Source organism: Rhamphochromis longiceps, linkage group LG18 (genome assembly GCF_057381845.1).
Source record: "Rhamphochromis longiceps isolate RC_006_pf linkage group LG18, R_longiceps_female_GT1.1, whole genome shotgun sequence".
Classification (NCBI taxonomy): domain Eukaryota; kingdom Metazoa; phylum Chordata; class Actinopteri; order Cichliformes; family Cichlidae; genus Rhamphochromis; species Rhamphochromis longiceps.
Window position 1 is genome coordinate 19,605,307 of NC_140574.1, and position 24,528 is coordinate 19,629,834.

At 41.9% G+C, this 24,528-nt stretch overlaps 1 protein-coding gene across 1 annotated transcript; it reads left to right on the forward strand.

Annotated features, from left to right (window-relative positions):
- Window positions 1–24,300, forward strand: kif1ab (kinesin family member 1Ab). The gene is made up of 48 exons (XM_085388637.1): window positions 1–552; window positions 1,631–1,802; window positions 5,433–5,506; window positions 5,748–5,927; window positions 6,048–6,116; window positions 6,373–6,551; window positions 6,634–6,745; window positions 7,041–7,118; window positions 8,182–8,247; window positions 8,342–8,359; window positions 8,445–8,523; window positions 8,616–8,694; window positions 9,031–9,173; window positions 10,497–10,627; window positions 10,823–10,902; window positions 11,753–11,828; window positions 11,932–12,011; window positions 12,106–12,212; window positions 12,295–12,378; window positions 12,513–12,693; window positions 12,781–12,853; window positions 12,959–13,049; window positions 13,136–13,284; window positions 13,700–13,878; window positions 14,060–14,197; window positions 14,281–14,399; window positions 14,509–14,594; window positions 14,729–14,864; window positions 15,002–15,185; window positions 15,519–15,609; window positions 15,761–15,879; window positions 15,965–16,020; window positions 16,262–16,370; window positions 16,490–16,556; window positions 16,653–16,737; window positions 16,836–16,941; window positions 17,063–17,086; window positions 17,197–17,311; window positions 17,396–17,529; window positions 17,821–17,882; window positions 17,977–18,122; window positions 19,248–19,436; window positions 19,566–19,637; window positions 20,304–20,413; window positions 21,038–21,157; window positions 21,289–21,481; window positions 21,588–21,706; window positions 21,953–24,300. Exons 2-48 carry the CDS (start codon window positions 1,697–1,699, stop codon window positions 22,008–22,010), a joined length of 5,052 nt encoding a protein of 1,683 aa, XP_085244763.1. The 5' UTR covers window positions 1–552; window positions 1,631–1,696; the 3' UTR covers window positions 22,011–24,300.
- The last annotated feature ends 228 nt before the right edge of the window (window positions 24,301–24,528 follow it).

The following is a 24,528-nucleotide window of genomic DNA, read 5'->3' on the forward strand; positions in this document are numbered from 1 at the left end:
TCGAGCTTCGTGTCTGATTTGTGTCTCTCCAAACCTCCAGACTCACGCTTTGTCAGTCATATTTGCGTCTCTGAGCTCTCTCCTCTCCATCTCCTCTCCTCTCCTCCTGTGCTGCATCGCTTTGCCTCGTGGCCGCCCGCCACTGATGATGCTGAAGCTGATGTCATCACCGCCTCCCAGCATCCCTGGCACAGCTGCACCGCCATTTTCCCTGCTTTCAGACTGCCTGACGGACAGACTGACGGCCGGCCGTCGGAGCATCCCGCACCCATCCTCCTGTTTATCCGTGCGGCACCCCGCTCCTCCCTCCACACCACTCCAAGTCTCCCACTCTTTTCTAACTGACGCACCGCTGCTGAAGCTGAGGCACGGCGGATTATCCATGTATGGGTGCGTGAGGGGAAATGATGCTGTAGGCTAACCAAAGGATAGAGCGAAGGACCAAAATACGAGCTGCAGAGGAGAATCGGAGGAGGCACCAGAGGATCCTGCCGCTGTTTTGAATGGGAAGGGGGATCCACCATTTGCGGCTGTCGAGTCTGAGTTGCTGAGGTAAGACACGGCGTGTTTTTTCAGGGCAATAATGGGTGTCACGCCTCGGTGAGGACAGGGTATTTTTGCGTGTTGGTCATTTCGAGGCTTTTGTGCGCTTAAGAGACGCTGCGTCAGGGTGTTTGGGGTATGATTCTGTGTTTAAAAAAACAGTCAAAAAACACAAATCTGCCATCTTACTGAGTGAATTGGACGAGCAAAGGCGTTGATAAAGGCTGGGACTGTCATGTAAGCTGTAATAATGTGTGCTGACCTCCTTTCTGACGCAGTCTGGGATGAATTGGTGTCTGAGCTGTGTATGTTTACGCGGCCTGTCGTCGAGGTGCGGCAGGCACAGCAAGATGGAGGAGACATTATTTACATGGCTTAGGAAATATCCAGGAAATGTCATCGGTTAAAATTCTTCTCATCCTCAAATTTATAACGTATCAATAATGGCTTATTGTTTGGATGTTAAGCAAGATTTCCCCCCTTGTTGATCGACGGGGGCTTGGATGTGACGGTGGATGTGCGGTGTGCTGTCTGGAAGCAATGCTACGTTTATGAATTATTGTAAATTAGCTCATTAACTAAGAAAAAAAATTGTAGGGGTTAGGAAGGAAAAAAAAGGAATATCGAGCTTATTTTGGAAGGCGCAGTGAGAAGCGCCTCATATTTCAGGGTTGTGCATTATTTTCATTGATTTGAAGCAGTCAGGCCTTCATCCATGGCGGTGTTGCTGGCAGGGAATAAGCAGCCATTTTACTGTAGAATTGCAGAGACGCTGATGATCATCCTGCCAAATGTTGGTCCAGCCATTTAGTCAGTAGGAACTGGGTGTTTCTGCCTGAAGACAAACTGACTGTGATTCAGGGCCTAAAAATGGAAAATGGTGTCATGTGTATGTCTCAGCTGTTTGTGGCTAAGAAAGCTGCATCACCATTATTAAAAAAACAAAATGACAAAAAAACAAGTCAGAAATATTAAAAGATAATGTTTAATTCCTGGATTAAATTCTATAATATGGAGTCTTAATGATTTATGGTGTCACATGTGCTGTCACTGCTAATGACTCCTCTGTCATTGTCTACCTGTGCAGGTGCCAGGTGCGCACTGGCCACGGGGATCTCCAGCTCTTCTGCTCACTCACACGTAGATCTGCAACATGGCGGGGGCTTCCGTGAAGGTAGCGGTGAGGGTCCGACCCTTCAACTCCAGAGAGATCGGGAAGGAGAGCAAGTGCATCATTCAGATGTCTGGGAACACCACGAGTGAGTATACGAGAGTTCAGCTGGTAGCGCCGAGACTTCTCAGTGAAGATTTAGTCAGACTGACTTTAATGTTTGAGAGTTTAATTATGCCTTTTAACTGAGAGAGGTGCTTAAAATGTAGTTATTGTGCAAACTTATAAAGTCGATTTACACATTTCAAGGTTAAAAATAATCCTTATTTATCTTACACTAGGTGTCAGTTTATCTGCTTTCTGAAACTACACATTTTAGCTCATTTGCCTTAAAACCAGCCTGTTAGGTCTGAGCCATCATAACCCTAACTCTATGAATATATAATTTGTTTGTCTGTGTGTGTTCTCCCCAGTCTTGGCAATCAAGTAAAAAAAACCAAACAAACCCAAAACAGTTCTTCTAACTGACAGCCATCCAAAACTATTCACATTTGTTCCAGAAGAGTCATTTTTCTTTTCTCCAAAATACAGAATTAGGGTTGGGTGCACGCTTGACTCATCACCAATGATAATGTAGATCTCGGAGGGTTAAGTCCACCCTCCCTTTTAACCCAGCTTTCTTCTGATTGGCTGCCCCTCGCAAATAAAAGGTTGGAACAGCAAGTGGATAAAGTATCTTTGCTCACAGCCTGTGATGACCAAATCCAGACTATCCCCTTTCAATGACATCATACAGAACCAAGAGTAAAAAAAACTCTCAGCTCTGGTGCTCTTTATTTGAAACTGTATCCACACGAGCATCCAGCCATGTAAGAGAATATGTATGACCAAAAAAATAGGTAAAAGCATTAAAGACCCACTTTACTGAGGATCTAACACTGAATATGTTAACCCAGTGGCACTGCTTTAATTGAAGTTTACCTCTATTACTTAATTATTCATTTCGTCATTGACATTTTGATTAATTAACTTTATAGTTCTCTTTAAAAAAAAAAAAAATCAAAGCCCTCAGGTGTAGGTGTAGAAATGCAGCATGAGGTGGAAACTTAAACCTGTGGTTCACTTAGACTGAAAAGCACCAGAGAAGCACTGTGATGTGCATTTAATCTTTAAAGAAGAACGCCAACTTAGCTTTTCATTGTGGAACAATAAGTGTGTGTTTTAAGAAAGGTAAGTGGCCTTTTTTGTGGAAAAAAAGACAAATTATTATTAATTGCAGAATATTTACATGTGTTTTGTCTAAAAGATCAGTCGACTGAAAGCTCTATACTATATAACCACCAACTTTAAGTCAAGTTGTGTACTTTTTCAGGACAAAATACAAACAGAATACTTGGAAAAATGCTGCAATCTCTAAAACAAAAATCCCTTAATGTAAGAGATTAAAAGAAGCATTCAGCATTTCTGACTAGTTTGTATGAGGTGTTTATGGAGCATTTTTGTTCTGTTTGTGCTTCAGAATAACAGGCTTTATGTAAATGTAGGCATAATTAATAACAAGAAGAATATTGAATATTCATTTTTAATTGGCCAGTAGGATAAGGCTGTTCTTAGCTTCTTAATTTTACAGTAAACTGATTATATAGCGCTCTATTTTTAAAACAGACAGAGCATATGACACGTGTTTATGTGAATAATTACAGCAATTCGATTCAGTGATTACGAGGTTGCGTCTGAGGTGCTTCACTGAAAGTCTGAGTTGTGTTTAAAGTGATCCTCTGATGCTGTTTTGGTCTCATTTCTGTGACCCACTTTGAAGCATTTTTAGTGTTTCACCTCGTCTCGCGGGCCGCATTGTCCTGCGGCGGTATAACAGCGGGCAGGGAGGCATGCAGCATTTTGGCAGCTCGAGACGGAAACAAAAGCTTCAGTCAGGCCTGAAACCCGTCAGTGTGTGTAGGATGTAGCGACAGCCGCGGCTCTCTTCTCTCATCATACGAGCTGCATGGACCAACAAGGGCCCGTTGTTCTGGTCGAGTCCAGACCCGAGGTCAGCTGATGTAAGGGTGCAGGAGAGAGCAGGCGCATGTCAGACTGCTGTGCCTGTTTTTAATGACCTCATTAAAAGCCAGAAGATTCAGGCTTGCATTACTTCAGCTCGGTAACTTCACATGTATCGAGTGCTAAGAGCCTTCGCTCCTCTTAACAGGACTGCTTCACTGACGCTGCTGCTTTATTGAACTCGTCCACAAGGGGTGATACGGTTTATTTAATTTGCGGCCAGAAGAGCAGCTGCTCCTCCTCAGAAAAGAGAGCTGTGGTGTATAATTGCAAAAGCTGTTATTGAGCAGAACTGTAAATCCTATCTGATCCAGAATGTTCTCATTTTTTGTGTTTTTTGGTAAATATAATTCAAAGTGATAGAAAAAAATATGCTTACTGGACACTTTACTAGTACCAAGTTGTTGTCAGAACTGCCTTAATGGCCTGTGGCATATATTCAGCAAACTGCTGGAAACATTTCTCAGGAATTTTGGTGCCTGTTGACACGGGCCAAGGAAATATCCCCCACAACTTTATATCTCCAGCAACCTGAGTCAGGTGTATCCATGCTTTCATGTTGTTTATGTCAAATTCTGACCCTACCATCAGAATGCGGATATCGAGACTCATCAGACCAGGAAACATTTTTCCAACCTTCAATGGTAACAATTGTCCCATTTTGGTGCACTCAGTTTTCTGTTAAGCTGACAGAAATGGAAACCAGTGCAGTCTTCTGCTTTTGCAGCCCATCTGCTTCAAGGTTCCCCATCTAACCTTCCATTCAGAAATACTCTTCTGCATACCTTGGTTGTTACAAGCTTTTATTTGAGTTACTGTTGCCTTCCTATCAGCTCGAAGCAGTCTGGCCATTTCCCTCTTTGACCCTTGCCATTCACTGAATATTTTCTATGTTCTGGGCCATTCTTTGTAAACTTGGGGACGATTGTGCGGGAAAATCCCTGGAGATCAGCAGTTTCTGAAATACTCGCACCAGCCTGTCTACCAACAACAATGCCACATTCAAAGTCACCTAAATAACCTTTCTTCCCAATTTTGATACTCAATTTGAACTGCAGCAGGTCATCTTGTCTACAGACATAATTGAGTTGCTGCCATGTGACTGAGTGATTAGATATTTGCATTAATGAACAGCTAAACACGTGTTTCTAATAAAATGGCCAGTGAGTATGCATGTTAATGTAAAATGAAGGTTTTAAACAAAACCTTTGTTTATAATAAGAACTGGATTGTAATTATCCGTGAAATATACATAAAAAAAGACCAGTAAATAATACAAATGATAAGGCAGGAGTTGAACTAACTGTGGGGGAAAAACACACACACACACACACACACACACACACACACACACACACACACACACACACACACACACACACACACACACACACACACACACACAAACATTAGATGGATCATTATTGGACACACTGCTCTGGGTGGAAACAATCATAAAAATAAATAAAAGAAGAAAATCAAAGCAAACCCACGAGCATTTAAACACAGCATGCATACAGAGTGTGGGTACGCGACAAAATTAACCGGTCACAAAGACTGTGTGATAAAATACTGATATAGATTCATAGCAGATATGAAATGTTTCACAGTTTCCTTCTGGCTTACTGTATGTAAACTAAAAAAGCCAGATAAGGAAGACAGAATGAAGAACATTCAGCTTTCGATGCTTCTAACTGATCTGTTTTGATCTTTTTAGCAATCTTGAATCCAAAACAGCCGAAAGAAAACAAGAGCTTCAACTTTGACTTTTCCTACTGGTCACACACCACGGTGAGTCTTACAGCTTTCATCAAAGGAAATACATCTGCATTAGAATATAGAAGGCTCTGCTCTTAAACAAGTCCCCAGTGACTATTCCCTCTAACTTTTCTTTTCTTTTTTTTTTTGCCTGCAGCACACTGTTTGATATTTAATGTGTGTTAGAATAATGAATATTCATGCTATTAAAAAATGCTAATTTTCAACCCCCCCCCCCCTCTTCGTTATCACTCCGCTATCTCCATGTCTGCAGCCTGAGGACGTCAACTATGCCTCCCAGATGCAGGTGTACAGAGACATCGGAGAGGAGATGCTGCTCCACGCCTTTGAAGGCTACAATGTGTGTATATTTGCATACGGGCAGACGGGTGCAGGCAAAAGCTACACCATGATGGGCCGACAGGAAAAAGACCAGCAGGGAATCATTCCTCTGGTAAAGCAGGAAGCAGTTTTAAATACAGTTTAATGAAAGACAATTTTGTGCCGATTTGACTCCAACACAGAAGTTTGAAGTCCTTAAGTTGTAAAGTGACAGTGGCATTTTGTTTTCTAGCTGTGCGAGGACCTTTTCACCAAGATCAATGACAGCAATAATGACAACAGCATGTCCTACTCAGTGGAGGTGAGTCATGCTAAACTCTGATATGCCTTTTGGCAGGCTTTCCTGTTTGCATTTAAAGAAATTTTTTTCAGGTAGTTTGGCTGAAACATGTGAAACAGAAGCAGGTTATATTGGAATTGTGTTGTTTTATCAGATAGTCAGAAGCTAATTCATTCATTTTTAATCTTATATTGTTCCTGTAGCAGCAAGTCACTTATTATAACGAATTAATTAGTCATTAAACATCTTTTATGACTGCCTTCTCTTCTCCCTGCAGGTGAGTTACATGGAGATCTACTGTGAGCGTGTGCGTGACCTGCTGAATCCCAAAAACAAAGGAAACCTGCGTGTCAGAGAGCACCCGCTGATGGGACCTTATGTTGAAGATCTATCAAAGCTAGCCGTCACCTCCTACAATGACATCCAGGACCTGATGGATTCTGGAAACAAGGCCAGGTAAAAAATTTAAGATCAGTTGTTTAGATTTGATAATTGTTATTTTTAAAAACCCATGAGCATGTATTTTTGTTTTTTTCAGGACTGTGGCTGCTACCAACATGAACGAGACAAGCAGCCGCTCCCACGCCGTCTTCAACATTATCTTCACTCAGAAGAAACACGACATGGAGACGGACAACACGTCAGAGAAGGTCCGGTGCAAATCACCCACAAACGAAGATTTTATTTTTCCATTCTTCTGACTACAAACAAATCAATAAGGAGAGTTGAGGCAGAAATGATTTTATGACGTTTTATGGCCTGTTAGGAGGCCGCGTATGCGGTGCTGCTATCTGTTGAACGTGTTTCTGTATTGACTGGTAAACCACACTTTACTGCCAGCTCTCCTTTTCAGCTCCGGGTGGATTGTGTTTGCTGCGGTGGATATTTAGTCCTTTTCAGAGAGGGTGAATTATTTTGAAAAAAAAAAAATTATTGTCTTCTTAGGTCAGCAAGATCAGTTTGGTTGACTTGGCTGGCAGCGAGAGAGCAGACTCAACTGGAGCTAAAGGAACAAGGCTGAAGGTGAGATGATGTTGCTGTTTCAGTGCTATGCAATGGCAAGCAAGTCTTTTCTTGAAGAAGTTGTTCATTTTCATCTAATTTCTCTAAATATTTGTAAAATTTGACAAAATAAGTATTTAATATTCCCTTTCAGGGGGTTTAATGGTTTTACAAATGATTTTGAGTATTTCATTACAGATTGTAAGGTTAAAATGTATTTTATAATCTTCTAAAACAAAGGGCACACCAAGAAAAACACAATAAGTAATGCACCACAAATGTAAACATTGTGGAAGAAAATGATCATGGAAAAGTAAAAAATGAATAAATACACAAGGATAAAGAAGCAAAGTAAAAAACTGATTGAAAAGCTCATTGCCTATATTTTAAAACAGACTCCACAGTTTTCTACAACAAAATAAGAAACATAATTTAAAGTTGAACTCATAAATATGCACTGATTGGTACCTAATTACATCTTTCAACAAACTGATCCATTTTCATAAACGTAGAATTAATAATACATAGCAGCGGGTGCTGATTTTGGACACGGCCACGTTGCTTACTCTGAACTCTCTACTCAGATTAGCTGTGGTTCTTTGAGCCCCGTTCTCCATTTGTCCGTAATGGCTTCAGCTTCATTCTTCCCCGACTCAGATGTCCCATCCTGAGCCTCTCCATCCTGCAACAATTTGCCAACTTCAATTGGAGTCTTCTATATACTCATCTCTCAACCTTATCTAGCTAGCTCATGTTATAGCAGCATTTATATAAAAAAAATAGTATAAACAATATGTGTCACTATACACCCAGGCCTGTTGTCATTGTTTAGTGCAGCATTTTACATTGATTTCATTTGGGGGTCAAATTTACTCCGCCATTGGTTCAAGGTATAAATGATTGAACGCCCCAATCAATTTCATCTTCTTTTGAGTTACATGACTTTTAAAATGCCAAATGAGTAAAAAAGACTCCTTTGGTGGTTTTAGTGCTAATTTGAAGTAATATATCTAAAATGTACTCATGATTAGATGGAAAAATACATGAAATGGCTGATTTCTATATTTTGTGTGTGTGTTTGCAGGAAGGAGCAAATATCAACAAATCCTTGACCACTCTGGGAAAAGTGATTTCTGCTCTGGCTGAACTGGTATGAACTTTTACACTTTGCTAAAAATCTTACTTTAAAATCCTATTTTGTGTGTTTCAATTACAAATGCTGGTGTTTCTTCTTCTCTTTTTAGGACTCTGCACCAAACAAGGTTAGTATACAGCGGCACGCAGGGTATATGGAGCATCTTTTTTTAGGGTAAACTTCAAATATTATTGTGATTCCTTTGTTGATAGAACAAGAAAAAGAAGAAGGTGGAGAGTTTCATTCCCTACAGAGACTCGGTGCTCACATGGCTGCTGAGGGAGAACTTAGGTATGCAAATGCAACCAGAAAAAAAGAGGTTTCAGCATAAGAAAAAGATTTTCTGTGTTAGTTAATGAAATATATTTGTGTATCTGTTTTAGGAGGAAACTCTCGCACAGCCATGGTGGCTGCCCTTAGCCCTGCTGATATTAACTATGATGAAACCCTAAGTACCCTTCGGTAAGGAAAATATATTAAAGCTCTGTTTTTGGGATCATTAAATTTGACATTTTTCACTATAAATGCATTTTAAAGCTAAAGTCACACTGTCATACTGCAGGGTCAAGCAAATAAATAGAAGTGCTGATTAGATTAGATTTTAAACTCTGCATACATCTGCAGAAAAGTGGAGTTCATGTAGCTCTGTCGGGTAAAACCATTAATGGACACTTCACAAACGTATTTTTCTGTTCAACCAGCTGTGAGACACCATCCTCACTTATATTTCATATTATCTGCTCACTGTTATTCGGTACAGAGAGGCTGAGGAATGATAACTTATCGACCACCTTTTAGGTACGCCGATCGTGCCAAACAGATCCGCTGTAACGCCGTGATCAACGAGGACCCCAACAACCGGCTGGTGCGCGAGCTGAAAGAGGAGGTGGCTCGTCTCAAAGACCTGTTGTACGCACAGGGCCTGGGCGACATCATCGAGAGTGAGTGTCACAGCAGCTCACGCACACGTGGCACACACGTGCACAGGAAGCTGGTAGTTAAAAGCTTTTGTGCAGGTTATGTTTTTTCTCTCAGTACATTGAAGACAGAGGATTAACTTGGGATGTGAGCGCCACTCTCACACAGTCTCTTCTCTCCTCTGTCCTATCAGCGTATCGCTGCACTGGTCCTGTCATCACTGGTTTGAAATGTGTGTATAACTGTAGCAAGCCTGCGCTTTGCAGCTAAAAAGAAATGAATCCCGAGCCGACTTTCCTCCTCCACCACACCAGAGACCAAACTAACAATCCTGAGAGAGTGTACATGGAGTCAGACGATGCACAATTGATTAAAAAAATAAAACGAACTTTACAGAACAACTAAAATTATCTTTGTAGTTAAATCTTGTTAAAGCTGTAATCCATTGGCTAAGAGAAAAAAATGGCCTCCTTTCTTTTTTCCATGGTGTTACATGTTTCTTTTACTCCCCAAACCTCGAAATACTTTTAGCCACAAAAGTATGTGACCCCACAGTGATACTTTGTTTAAGAGATGCCAATAGGAGAACAGCGGAAACTGTCAGATTCAGGGTTGTCTTGAATCTTGCTGTTATTTAACAAGATTAGTGACCATGGAAGAAAGGACTGACTGAGAGGATGCCATTTTAGATTGTGTTTTGCAGTCTGGTCCTCTGTGTGTGGAGCTGCTGCATTCGATGCTCTGAGTCAGGTGCTTAGAGGCCTGCACCGCCGGGATCTTTGCTACAAACGCTGTGCTAAACAGCTTAAAAACATCAGTTCTTCTTTCACGAAAATAAAAATCAACACTCTATATTTGGTCCTCATGCATTGTAGTGATGTATCTATTATTTTTTTGAGTACACTTTGTCCTAACCATGCTTGCTTGCGAGCTTGTTGTGTGTGTTTGTGTGCAGTTCAGTGTCAGAAAAGAAAATCCCTCTGGTATTTAGCATTCAGTCTCTGACATTGTTTGAGTTGCTCTCTTTTTTTCTCCGTCTGCGATGGCTTTGGAAAGCAAATACGTCTGCTTCTTTGATCCATTATTTGAGCTTTCTCTTCTTTTTTTGTTACCCTCCCTGTTGTTCCCTTATTTTATTTTTTTTCCTTTTAAATCCGTATCCCTGCGTGGTCCTCTCAATCCTTGATGTCTTTCCTTGAATACCTTGCGTCTGCTCCTACCTTCCTTCCTTCCTTCCTTCCTTGCTTTCTTCCATGCAACGCCTCTCTTTCTGGCAGACCTGTGCGATTACAAGAACTTTGTGAATAATCGCCAGGCTGTCAATCAAAGGGGTGATCTCTCCACAGTGACCCATGCCATGACGGGAATGAGCCCCTCACCCTCGCTCTCAGCCCTATCCAGTCGAGCCGGCTCCATCAGCAACCTCCACGATCGCATCTTTAGCCCGGCCAGTGAGGAAGCCATTGAAAGGCTCAAGGTAGGAAAAAATAGGGGATGACGATGCATAGATAGAAAAAGTTCACCGGAGCAAAAGTGGATCTGGGTTGTGTGAGTGGGAATGAAGGGAGGAGAGGGGCTTAGGCATTTGGTGGGAAGACTCCTTGATGAATACGAGAATGAGCAGAGGTAATACTTCCATTTTGAGAGCAGGCTGTTTCTCCATCACCAACAGGAAACCGAGAAAATCATCGCAGAGCTCAATGAGACATGGGAAGAGAAGCTGCGCCGTACTGAGGCCATCCGTATGGAGAGGTTTGTCCAAGCTCTTTATGCTGTTTGATATCCACGAATGCAAAACCACCTGAAATTATCATTAAATTTAACATTTGCGTATCTGCCTGGCTTTTCAAGGCAGTGCACCTACAAGTAAAAAATCAATTGTCCATTTTTGATTGGACTTATTTCAAGGACATGTTACGGCAGTGCGTATGAGTGTGGCAAATTACACATTTTCCTAATGAGCAAAAAATCTCTGTTTTGATGCCAGGAGGCAGCACAGATTGTTGTGTCGGGAATGCATCTCGTGTAAATATCTACCAAATCAAATTGCCTAAATTTCTTTTTTATTATACATTGTGGAATTTTCAATAGAAGTTCACAATGTTTTTGGCCATATGACAAAAGCAAAACTAATTATTACACCATGAGATTGAGATCTCTGAAAGCTTTTAGTGAAATTTCCCGTTCATATCCCTCTGAGGATGAATTTCTCTCACTGGCAAGTGATCCAAACGTCCTTCCTCACAACTGAAAAATAGTTCCAACATTAAGGCTGTATTGACATCGTTCCTGAAGGAGGTGCTTATACAAGTCAAATGTGTTTGTATAGCATTATCAAGCATAATTCAGATTGTTTTACAGAGGACTACAGACATGACATGATGTGCTTTTACCCAAAGTTTTGCAAATCATGGAACTCATCGATTACAAAAAACAAAGAAGCACATGAAAAGTGTGAGATTTTATACAGTTTGTATAAGGAACACAAAACATTATGCATTGCATGGATAGACTGTCAGTTTAATGAAATAAAAAGAAATAGCATTATTGTAAATTTCCATCTGAGTTCATGGATTGACTCCAACTCTGATTAACTCTGTAGAGAGGCACTGTTGGCTGAGATGGGCGTTGCCATGAGAGAAGATGGAGGCACAGTCGGCGTCTTCTCCCCCAAAAAGGTACAGGTCCTCAGTCTGTGCCACGCACTTGCCAAACAACTTCTCAACCTCTTGAACGATCAGACCAAACTCACACAAACACTGAAACATATTTCTCTTTCAGACGCCTCATCTGGTGAACCTCAACGAGGACCCACTGATGTCCGAGTGTCTGCTCTATTACATCAAAGACGGCATAACCAAGTAAAGAGTTCTATAAGTTCAATTTGACATGAAATCCATCCGGATACTGTGCAGTTTTTAGTAATTTCGATATATGTTTTTAATCTTCCTTCAGGGTTGGCCGTGAAAATGCCAAAACTCGCCAAGACATTGTTCTTAGTGGCCATTTTATCAAGGATGAACACTGCACCTTCAGCAGCACCACTGGCCCTCAGGGAGAAGGTAAAGTCTCTCCCTGTAGACAAATCTGCTAAAAAGATCCGTCTTTCCAGTCACACGTACATTTAACGCTTTTCTGCAACAGGATGCGTCATTCTCGAGCCGTGTGAGGGAGCAGAGACTTATGTCAATGGCAAGAGAGTGACCTCACCTATTGTCCTGAGGTCTGGTAAGTATTAGATTGTCTTTGATTTTCTAATAAATTTGGCAAGTCCTGAAATATGTGTCTATTTAAGCAGCGGTGTAATTTTTAATGCTTGAGTCAAATGTTTCAACATTCATGCTTCCTGCTGCATCTTTAAGGAAATCGCATCATCATGGGCAAGAGCCACGTGTTCCGCTTCAACGACCCCGAGCAGGCTCGTCTGGAGCGGGAGAGGACGCCGTGCGCCGAGACACCCGTGGAGCCCGTCGACTGGGCCTTTGCTCAGCGAGAGCTGCTGGAGAAACAAGGCATCGACATGAAGCAGGAGATGGAGCAGAGGTGGGTGTGGTCGCATGACTTGTTTTAATGGTATGAATATATGTCTTGGGAAAGTTCTTTGGTGTTGATGAAAATGAAACGTTGCAGGCTTCAGGAGCTTGAGGATCAGTACCGCAAAGAACGAGAGGAAGCCAGCAACCTGCTGGAACAACAGCGGCTGGTGGGTGCTCGCATGATCGCCATCGATCATAAAAAGTACTAATCAGTTCTAGGTGTTATGTAAATCCGCACCTCCTCTTGATCTGTACTGCATGTTTTCTTCCAGGACTATGAGAGTAAACTGGAGGCCCTTCGGAAACAGGTGGACTCTCGGTACCTGGAGTCACCTGAGGAAGAGGAGGAGCCTGAAGAGGAAGGTGATACTATCACTTTAATTTTTTTTCTTTTAGTTTTGGCATCAGACTTTCATTTTATTCACATCAAGTTCTCGTGTACCCTCCAGTGCCGTGGACGAAGCGCGAGACCGAGCTGGCGCTGTGGGCTTTCAGAAAGTGGCGTTTCTATCAGTTCACGTCCCTCAGGGATCTGCTCTGGGGCAACGCCATCTTCCTCAAAGAGGCCAATGCAATCAGTGTGGAGCTGAAGAAGAAGGTTAGATTGTTGTAAGATATATGCTTTGGCAGTGCAATGATATTTTTTGTGCTATGTTTCATTGCACATTGTGTTAATTTTGTTGTAAACAAACAAAATGCAGGTCGTTGCTCTATGAGGTCTGAAAAACTCGAATTTTTCATTATTTCCCTGACTTTAAATATGTGTCTTGTACTCATTGACATTGACATTACTTTGCATGTTGTTATTATTAGTTATTTATTTTTAACTAATAAAAAAGGCACATGAAGGATTTAGGTCTTTGACAGATGTCATATGTGCAGTTAAAGTATTTAGAACAAATACTACAATTTCTCAGCTGTTCAATTTTCTCATTTTCGTTTTGGATTACTCAAATAACTGTGAGCTGCTGTTCTAGTCTAAATTATGATGCAATCTCGTGTTTTCTTCACAGGTGCAGTTCCAGTTTGTCCTCTTGACAGACACTCTCTATTCTCCGCTGCCCCCTGACCTGCTGCCTCCCAGTGAGGCTAAAGAGAGAGAGAGGCGACCGTTCCCTCGGACGATAGTGGCCGTCGAAGTGCAAGATCAAAAGAACGGAGCCACACATTACTGGACTCTGGAAAAACTGAGGTACTCAGAGGTTTTGAGAGTCTGGCTTGAAGCTCGTTTCACGGTCACAATTTAATGGTCATCCCTGTAGAAAACAGTGCAGTTCTTTTAATTCAAAGCACTGGTCAAAGTAGCTGACAGTTGATACACATGTCTGCATATCAGCAGATACTGACCTGTTGTTTTCTCCTGGCCCTTGTAGACAGAGGCTGGACCTGATGAGAGAAATGTATGATCGTGCTGCGGAGCTGCCCAGCAGCGCCGTGGAGGACTGTGACCACGCCCTGACAGGAGGCGACCCCTTCTACGACCGCTTCCCCTGGTTCCGTCTGGTCGGCAGGTCAGTAACATTCACAGATTTAAGTTCTTTTACTGCACAGTGAGGACGCCCACAAACCCATCATCACTTTCCCTCCTCCTCAGGGCTTTTGTGTATCTGAGTAACCTGCTGTATCCGGTCCCTCTGGTACATCGTGTGGCCATTGTAAGCGAGAAAGGAGAGGTGAAAGGCTTCCTTAGAGTGGCAGTGCAGGCCATCTCAGGTACAAATAAAAATTAGCTGTCAGATGCTGCACACGTCCTCTTGTGTTGTTTTGTGTTTCTGGAAATGCTTGTTAACTATACTGTTTGTGCTTTTGTGTCTCTATTTAGCTGATGAGGAGGCGCCTGATTACGGCTCTGGCGTGAGGCAGTCAGGCACCGCCAAGATCTCCTTTGAAGACAAACAGTTTGAGAAGGTACGTCTGGGCTGGTGTTGTGCAGCTGAGTCCTTCTTGTCAGATTAAAGTGGAAATTTGGAGCCTGAAAAAAGAAATTCTAGTGTTCTGCTTGTAAAAAGAGGCAAAAGCTGATGATTTTATGTTCTGTTTAGTTTCAGACTGAGTCGTGTCCCGCAAGTCTGTCGCACTCCAACACCTCACAGGAAGAGCTGCGAATTGTGGAGGGAGAAGGACAAAATGCTGAGACTGGAATCTCTGCAGATGAAGTTAACAACAACACCTGTGAAGGTGAGGGGAGGGCGACGACAGGGACATGGTGGTCTTACTAGAAATACCTCATGAACGGAAATATATTTCCTAGCTGACACATCTAATGTCAAAATGTCAATGCGTTTCTGAGTCTCAGCTTCTTCTGTGCCACGCAGCCACACTGGATGCTCCTCTAAGCCCAGTAAAGAGTTTAGGTCTGGGTCTGGATCTTCCTCTGGACCTGTCTCCAGAGAAAGCGCTGTCCCACCTCAAGATCGGCAGCACTTTCACCTTCAGAGTTACCGTCTTACAGGCCTCGAGCATCTCTGCAGAGTACGCCGACATCTTCTGCCAGTTCAAGTAAGTTAAAGCAAAGTTCCTGGAGTAACATCGTCTACCTGATGTGAATTTCATTTAACAGTTCTCGCTGAATGCCTCTCCTAGTTCTCTCTTTTGTCTTTATGCAATTAGATACAAAGATTTTACAAATTTTACCTTACAGGTCACATGAATTAATGGTTAAACTCTAATCAAACTTAATGTATTTTCTAATTTACGGATTAAAGTCTTTGTCATTTGAGAAGCTGACAGTGAAATAATCTGTGCTGTTGTTAGCCAGATGCTTTGGGTGATATAATGTGTAGGAAAAACAAAAAGGCAGGTCAGCTGATGAAATGACTTCACTGTTTTCAGCTTCATCCACCGTCATGACGAAGCTTTCTCCACTGAGCCGCTGAAAAATACCGGCAGAGGGCCGCCACTGGGCTTCTACCATGTCCAAAATGTAAGCAGCATTAAACGCTTATATTAACAAAGACAACTGATTACCTACTGTTCACTTCCTCTTGTTATTTGACATATTATGTTAGCAGTCCATTTCTACAAACAGCTTTCTCAAGGGTTCATTCGAGTATTTTTCTCTCTGCCTCCGATAGATCACAGTGGAGGTGACCAAGTCCTTCACGGAGTACATCAAGACTCAGCCCATCGTCTTTGAGGTGTTTGGACACTATCAGAAACAGCCGTTCCCTCCACTCTGCAAAGATTTAATCAGGTCAGGAAGAAATCTGACCGGGTGACTTGAGATAATTTGATGGAAAAAAAGTTTTTCTCACAGTTTCATGTTGGGGTTTTTTCAGCCCACTGAGACCTTCCAGGAGGCAGTTCCCTCGGGTAATGCCGTTATCCAAACCAGGTTAGCAATGACATTTCAGCCACCACAATCTAACTTCTATACATTAATCTAATGATCAAAAAAAGGGGAAATTAATAAATGAATGAATGAATGAGTGCTCTGCAGGCTCCTCTGATTCTGCCTGTTTCCATTTTAATGAAATAATTATTTAATTCAATCATCTATCGATGATTACCGTGTGTGCTTGATTTAATATTCTTAGCAACAAATGAATGAATCTGCATCCTCTTCATTCATCCAGTGCCTGCCACCAAGCTCAACACTCTGACTCGCTCCACTGCGGGACCCTGTCACGCCAAATACGATCTCATGGTCTTCTTTGAGATCTGCGAGCTGGAAGCTAACGGAGAGTGAGTCCTGTCTGTTCCTGTTGCTGCTTAAATATGCAAAAGGGAAAGCATACACATGCATCTCACTTGTTATAATGTTATAATACGTGTCTAAAAATGGATTATCCCTCTGCCTCCAGTTATATCCCGGCTGTTGTTGACCACAGAGGTGGGATGCCCTGCCATGGGACGTTCCTTTTACATCAGGTCTGACCATGTTTACCTCTGCTGTCACACTGCTAAGTTCTTCATTTTAACCACTGAGAAACTAAATCCGCTCCTCATCTTCTTGCGACTCCACAGGGCATTCAGAGGAGGATCAGAGTCACAATTGCTCACGAAACAGGAAATGATATTGAGTGGAAAGAAGTGAAGGAGCTCGTTATTGGTGAGTACGATATACGTGGCCACGTTTGTCAGATTTTTGCAGGAAGAGCTCAAAAATCAAAAAAATGACCAGTCTAATTGTCACTTGTTTGCCCGCAGGTCGTATTCGAAACACGCCCGAGGCTGATGAGACCATCATAGACCCCAACATCCTTTCCCTCAACATCCTGACCTCTGGATACGTCTGGCCAAAACATGATGACAAGTAGGAATTTGTTTTTCCAGTCTTCCTTCAAAGCATTTTTCTCTTTGTTTGCTGAGTTGAAACTGTTGAAAGCTGGAGAGAAAGGTTCATAACTCACCTTATTTCTCTTTGTTAATCGCAGTGTCTCTCTGGGAGTTGATCACAGGTACCATGTTTTTCCATCTTTGTTTCTTAAAAACAACATGCAACAATGTCCATTTGTTCCTTAAGCTTTTCATGCAATGAAAGGCTAGATGCTGTTTTTCCTCTCTGTAGAACTTTCTACCGATTCGAGGCCGCATGGGACAGCTCCATGCACAACTCTCTGCTTCTGAACAGAGTCACACCCTATGGGGAGAAGATCTACATCACCCTCTCTACTTATCTAGAGGTGGGAGAGTGTTCGTGCATTGTTCTGCAAAATTGTAATTTTTTTTTTACTTTACTTTATTAATGTTTTCTATATTTGGGCTAGATGGAGAACTGTACTCAGCCGACAGTTATCACCAAAGACTTCTGCATGGTGTTTTACTCCCGTGACACAAAGCTGCCGGCATCCCGCTCCATCAGAAACCTCTTCAGCACCGGCTGCCTCCGGCCCTCTGAGAGGTACTGGATTAAGGATTTTAACTAGGGCTGTCAAACATAAGGATGGGGGGGCCAAAAATGGTCTGACCAAGACTCCAATCCAGCCCACTGTACAGCTTTAAAAAAAAAAGAAAGGATATTTTCTGTGACTTAATGAAAACTTTCTATTTAGAAAGTTGGGAGGCTGTGATTACACATTTATCATGTAGTTTCACTGGTTTGGCACCATTTCAGATCAAAGTTCTAGGTTGATGCATGCTTCAGAGTTTAAGATTTAAGTTTACGACAACCTGCTCTGCTTTCTCTCCTCAGTAACCGTGTCACTGGAGTCTATGAAATCACTCTCTGCCACGTGGCTGACAACGGAAGTCCAGGTGCAGAATAAAATATAAATCAATAATAAATGAAAATGGCAAAAACGTTTGTTTGTCCTTTGTCGTTCTAAATGCTTCTGTTCCCCTTCGTCAGGCATGCAGCGTCGTCGCAGGCGCGTGCTGGACACCTCGGTGGCTTACGTGAGAGGCGAGGAGAACCTGGCTGGATGGAGGCCCCGCAGTGACAGCCTCATCCTCGACCACCAGTGGGAGCTGGAGAAACTTAGCTTACTGCAGGAGGTCAGTGGAATTATTGGAATTATATTATAGTTTATTTTTACAGTGCTTACATCATAATAGTCTCTTATATCTTAGGTTTTTCTTTGGACATTGGATGCTTTTGCACTCTTTATCAGTCCAGTCCTGGTACCTCATCATTGTGACTGGAGTGGGTTTTTTTTGTTTCGTTTTTTAAGACTCTTAACCCGGAACTATGAATCATTCAAGCATAAAAAGCAACTAACCCAAGTGATAAACCGGTGTTTACATATATTAGACAACTTAGGAAAGAAATAATTATAATATTTGTGTCTTTAGGCATTTTGTTACTAGCAGCCAGTAACAGAAGCACTTCATTTGTTCCCATCTCTTTAGTTGATAGCAAGAAAAATCCCAAAGATAACATGGTTTCACAGGTATGAAGTTGTATTTTGCACCAATAAGATTAATTCCAGGGGGCCACAGTAAAACTTGGGGTTGTGTGCAGTGTGCCCGTAAAACATTTTGAGGAAACTGGACATGTGGAGGCCAGAAAAAAAAGAAATGTCAGGCATAAAAACTATCTACAGCAAATGAACAGTGAAAGTCAGAAAGTCATGCCCTTATGAAATATGAAAAAAACCAGCAAAACCATTCTTAATGAAGGGAAATCTGGTAACAGATCTCGTAGAGCGATGAATCCAGATTAGACATTTGTGGTTCAAGTTGTCGTCAAAATGTGTGCAGGAGATCAGGAGAGAGGGACAACACTGAGTGTCTACAGCCATCTGTAAAACACAGTGGAGGCTCTGTCATTGTTTGGTGCTGAATCTCATCCAGTGGTGTTGGAGATCTTGTTAAAACTGATGGAATTATGAACTCAGAGAAGCACCATCAGATTTTCATCCACCATGCAATACCATCTGATTGGCAACAGTTTCATCATTCAGCACAGGATAGATCCCAGACCTCAATGTTATTGAAGGGGATCATCTTGACAATAGAGCAAGAGCCAGCCAACATCCAAAGAAGAGCTTTGAATATCCTTCAAGAAGCCTGGAGAACTATTCCCGAAGATTAGTGAAACGACTGCCTACTTGACATGTGCTAAATAAACTCCTGTTGGACTTTGTCTTTCAAGTGAAATTCCCTTACATTCTTCTAAAGGTGGAAAAGACCAGGCACTATTTGCTGCTGAGGGAGAAGCTGGAGGCGACTCTGCATGCGGGACAGGATGCACTCTACAAAAATGGCGACATCATCGACTTTGCAAAGAGTCCCGTCCTCAGCCACAGCCCCAGCAGCAGCCCCGCCCCCGACAGCCCCAACCAGAGGCAGAGGGAGCTGGCTGCTAAGGTGACTGCTGCTCCCCTCATCTCTATTTTACACCTCGGTTTATTAGAGATTTATTTTCTTTCTATTTTTACACACAGCTTCATTCAGCTTCATGCTTTTAAATTGTTTTTTATATTTTTCACTTTCCAGTGTCTGCGTCTGCTGATGCACACCTTCAACAGGGAGTACAGCCAGGTGAGCAGCAGTGCCAGTGAGAGCAAGGTGAGCCCCAGCCTAGGCCCTCTATAACCCAGTCCTTTAGTCCTTCTGAACCTAATGTTTACAGCCTTCACTAAATATTTAAGCCCCGCAGTCCTTCTTTCCAGTCACTCCCTCTGCTACATCTGTTCTCATTCTTTCATGTTTTTTAAACACTTCACGCTTCCTTGTTGCAAAGAATTTCATACTTTTCACCTCTCCTCTGTCTCTATAACCAGATGTAATGTTTAACCTGGCTTAAACATTACTCAGAGATAGTTGCTGGATAAAACATGCCTAATATGACAACCATTTCTTTCAGTACTGACTCAGGTCTACTGATTACTCTTTTACACCATGCATCCCCTCCTACTTTCCTCACCCCTCACTGTCCCTTCTTCTTAGACACTGTGAGGCTTCCACTTACTTAATAACTCTCCTGCATGTCCTCTTTAACATCAGCGAGGGGCTCTTAGACATACCGAGGATTTGTACCACAGTGCTGCTTCTGTAGTACATTGCTAGAAGATGACAAACTGATCAAGCTGTTCTCTGAATGCATGTCTGTGTCGTTTGTGCTTAATTGTTTGCTGGATTGTTTTGTCTTTGTTTGTCTCTCTTCTTGTCTTGCGTGTCCTTGCTGTTGCTCTGGTTTCTGTGTGTGCGTGCTTGCACATGTGTGCGTTTTAGCTTTCTGAGATGTCTGCGTCTCTGATGAGGGAGTCATCCTCTTCTACACTGAGCACGCTCACCCCGTCCTCGACCTGCCCCTCACTGGTGGAGGGACATTATGACATCAGGTGAGGAAAAAATGTCATTTTGAATACATCTTACTCGCTTTTTGGTGCTTTGTTCAGTGAGCAGTAAGTCTCATGTGGGGCCAGGTAATATCAGTAAAAGCAAAATGCTGTTGTATTTTCTATAATGTGCAGAATTTGTTTTTTTAGAAACATTTATGTCCTCAGTTTTTTCAGTGTAGGCTCTTAGATTACGAATGGCAGGTGATGAAAACACCACAGAAGACTTTTTTTCTGTTTTTTCAACAGTCACAACATTTAGCACAACTATGCAAAATAATTACTGCACTGTAATAATTAGAATTCAGAAGAAGGTACGTACACACACTGGCCACTTTGCTAGGTACACCTGTTCGACTGCTCTTTAGGTTAAGTTTTTTTCAGGGAGGGGAAATTTTTTGAAGTTCAGCTTTGTAATTCATTCTCAACTGTCAGAAAAGTGCACGAAAGCTGCCCTGTAGATTTTCATAGGAAGTAACCTGCTTACAGAGATACACCTTGTTGTTTTGTTACACATTGCAAATGTGTTTTAAATCAGAACTAAGAAAAGGGGCTTGAAATGTTTTCTTTTGTGTCTTGACCGTTGCTCCCTTTTTGATGCAGTGTGAACATGTTTGCGTTGTCTAGACACACTGATCCCAGTTCTGGAGCATCCACACCGGACCTAGATCCGTACAGCCCCGTGGACAGAAAGAAAGTCCTCAGAGGATGCACCTTTGTTCCCGACATACAGGAGATTCGTGTCAGGTCAGATCACACTTGATACGTTTAATGCACCACCAGCTGCAATCACATGTTAGGAGATCCTCTGGATTATTTTCCTTAGTATTCAAATCGTAGGCCAGTTATTCATTTTGTATTTCTTTCAACATGCGCAGCCCTATTGTGTCAAAGAAGGGCTATTTGCACTTCCTGGAGCCTCACACCAGCGGCTGGGTGAGGCGTTTCGTGGTGGTGCGCCGGCCCTATGTGTACCTGTACCGCAGCGAGAGGGACAGCGTCGAGAGAGCCATCATCAACCTGTCATCTGCAAAGGTGGAATACAGTGAAGACAAACAGACGTTACTGCGGGTATGCTTCACTTCAGTCGTGAAACTCACTGCAGAAAAGACATATGACCATTTAACCGATAAATCTGAATGAGGTTTAGTAATCCCGGAGTATTTCCTGTCTTCAGACTCCCAACACGTTTGCTGTGTGCACCGAGCATCGTGGGATTCTGCTGCAGGCAGCCAATGACAAAGAGATGCATGACTGGCTGTATGCTTTTAACCCTCTGTTAGCAGGCACCATCAGGTGAGTGGTGGAGAATCTGTGAAGCATACAAATAGTTTACTATGAGTGAAAAGAGACCCAGAGTTTATATTTTGTCCACCTCCAAACACCCACACAAAGTTTTGACATTTTAATTATTCTGTTTTTTTCAGGAAATGGTCACTTATCCCCTAAAAATGAAACCTATTATTATAATTGCTTATTAGATGGTATTTTCCCCTTTATTTATCTTTCCTGCCTAACATATTCTTACTCTCCTTCTGTCAGGTCAAAGCTCTCCAGAAGAAAGTCGGTCCAGTCGTACCCATCGGCTCAGCGGATGTGAGAGTTGAAGGGGCCTGGCGAAAAACAGCGAACAAAACAATACAATCTAAAAGCTCAGCTCAACATCCTGCTTAATCGAGCATAGACCATATAGCAAACTTACACATAGAACCATTTAAATATCCCTCTATGTGATGACCGCCCCTGTCACTCACTCGCTCATCCACAAAGCCGACAAAAGCATTTTTTGCCGTCACCACCACACTAACCCTGCATGGTGTGCTCCCTTCCGACCTTTAGAAGAATTCCTAAGAAAATCTAACCACCCAAAACCCGTTACATAACTTACCTCTGCTGGGCGCTGGGACTAGTTCAGATTAGTTTTCATGTTTCCTGTAGATGTGTCATCTGTGAGGCTGCCAGTTTCCAGCAAAGACATAAGTCTCAGCTGTGAAACAGACATTGAACATCAACCATTAACGGCATCAAGTGAGGGGAGGGGTAAAAACATCTTATTGGATGTTTTCTCTGTGTAGGTGTGTTAAGTGCAGCGATGATAGCTCCATATCCATCCTCCATACATATAATGTACATAATAATGTACATTGGCTTGGTGCTCTGCAGCATAGAGTATTTGTTTCACTGAAGAGGTTTCAGATAGCAGAGATTCATCATTGCTGTTGCTCATCATTTTAACCTTGAAGTAGCATGAGGGGGGATCCAAGCTGTTGTTTCTGTGTCTTTTTTTAAGATCTGGTTCTATGAAAACACGAGATCGTTTGCTAGATTAGGACGGCCCGTTCAGGAGAGATAATACGTGTCCTCGCCTTGTTATTGATATGTGCTTCGTCCTTCCTTTATTATTATTTATATTGTTTTTTCTACATAACCCCTTGCAGGTATAACCCTGAAGGAAAATGTTTAATGTTGCTGTTGAAGCTGCACTGTATTTTATTGTGACAGGACCACTGACAGTTTTGTTGCATGGCACTTTATTGAGTTAATGTCTCGTACCATTTACTCTGTTATTTTAACCAAAGCGTTCTTTTGCTTTTTGTAATCGTTTCACTTACTGTGCATTTGTGTGCAAAGATAGTTATTTTATTTTATTTTATTTTAGTGGGATTTTAAATGAATAGTTTGACACTTTGGGAAAATACTTTTCCTGCTGAGACTCAGATGAGAAGACAAAAAGCGCACTTATGATCCTGAAGCCAGCAGATTTTTTTAGCCTAGCTTGGCAAAAAGGTAGGAAACAGAAAGCTTGGCTGTGGCCGTTAACAAAAAGGGAAAATAGCACGTCTGAAGCGAACTAAATAGGACTCGTTTAATGGGTGACTAAATCTTGCATAAAGAGCTGCAAGTATCATGGAGTAAAACGCAAATTAGTGAGCTTTAGAAGTGCTAGTAGGTGATTTTGTTGCTTGAGTTAATCAATTTTCACACAATAAATCCACATTTCTGGCAAAAAAGGTGAATTTCCCAAAAGGTTACACTATTCTTTTAACCAATGAGTCGCACCAGATTTGATCTAATTGGGAGGACAACTGTACTGTGTGTGGTTGTCATTTTTATTTTTATGGATCAGCAGAGTTGCTCCGTTCGATAAGCTGACTTGTGAAGACTCCTCTTGTAGCTCAATAGAAAGGACAAAGTTATAATCGACCGTGGACCTTCAGTCTTTTTAGGGCGGTTGCTTCAAGTGGACGAGAGCGTTGTCCTAGCACCAGATAGTGCCTCCCTTTCTTCACCTCTCTTTTCTTTCTCTCCTTGATCCTTGTCTTTAGCATTAATGCTAAATAAAGTTACTCACATGCATTCATGATTAGCTTTTATGTAAAGTTATAGTAAATGCTATTAATCTTTGTTTTTTAAGTTTTCATTATGTATATCAATGTTTTGGAGAGTGAATATTATCAATGATCCTCTATAGCATATAGTTATTGCCTGTAACAGACTGTAAATGTTTCCTTTGACAGCAGTCTCCCTGCCAGCTTTTGTACCGTAGCTGCTCGGTATTTGACAGCCTGACGCTTGTGTCGGACATCGGTAAAGCATGACTGACTTGATGTTGTCATGACAAGGAATGGTTTGTAGGTCTTTAAAAAAAATCTATCGATAATGTTGCTTTGAAATCTAAAACATCTTTATCTTGTTATGCAAGAGTGACAACATTGGGTCAAATTTACCGAGTAGGCATATAATGCATTCAACACAGGCCTGGTCAGCCAGCCGGTCTGCCTGTCTCATTTCCATTTAAATGCTAATGATCAGTTTTCTACACTCTGTAAGCAGAATTTAGGACTTTGTGTGCCACAGGCCAGCCAACTTGTTGAGCAACACAGCCTAAATCATGTACAAGTTTGTAGAAAATCTGACTCTAGTTAAATTTTGCATTTTATTGCAGTTTTATTTTGCTTTTTTTTTGCCACTTTGGGTTTTTTTTTAATGTTACTTTGTCTGTAAACAAAGAGTTAATTGAGTTTATTTATTGTTGAATGTGTTGGGTAGAACATGTTGTCTGCTGGTACAGAAGACAAATGGAAAGTTTTATTTGTAAAATATCAAAGCATAAATTA

Bases quoted from the DNA above. Each gene is read 5' to 3' on its own strand.
- kif1ab (XM_085388637.1), top strand. From the start codon at position 1,697: ATGGCGGGGGCTTCCGTGAAGGTAGCGGTGAGGGTCCGACCCTTCAAC. The intron at 1,803-5,432 runs GTGAGTATACGA...TGATCTTTTTAG, and splicing joins GATGTCTGGGAACACCACGA to CAATCTTGAATCCAAAACAG. The intron at 6,746-7,040 runs GTCCGGTGCAAA...TTGTCTTCTTAG, and splicing joins CGGACAACACGTCAGAGAAG to GTCAGCAAGATCAGTTTGGT.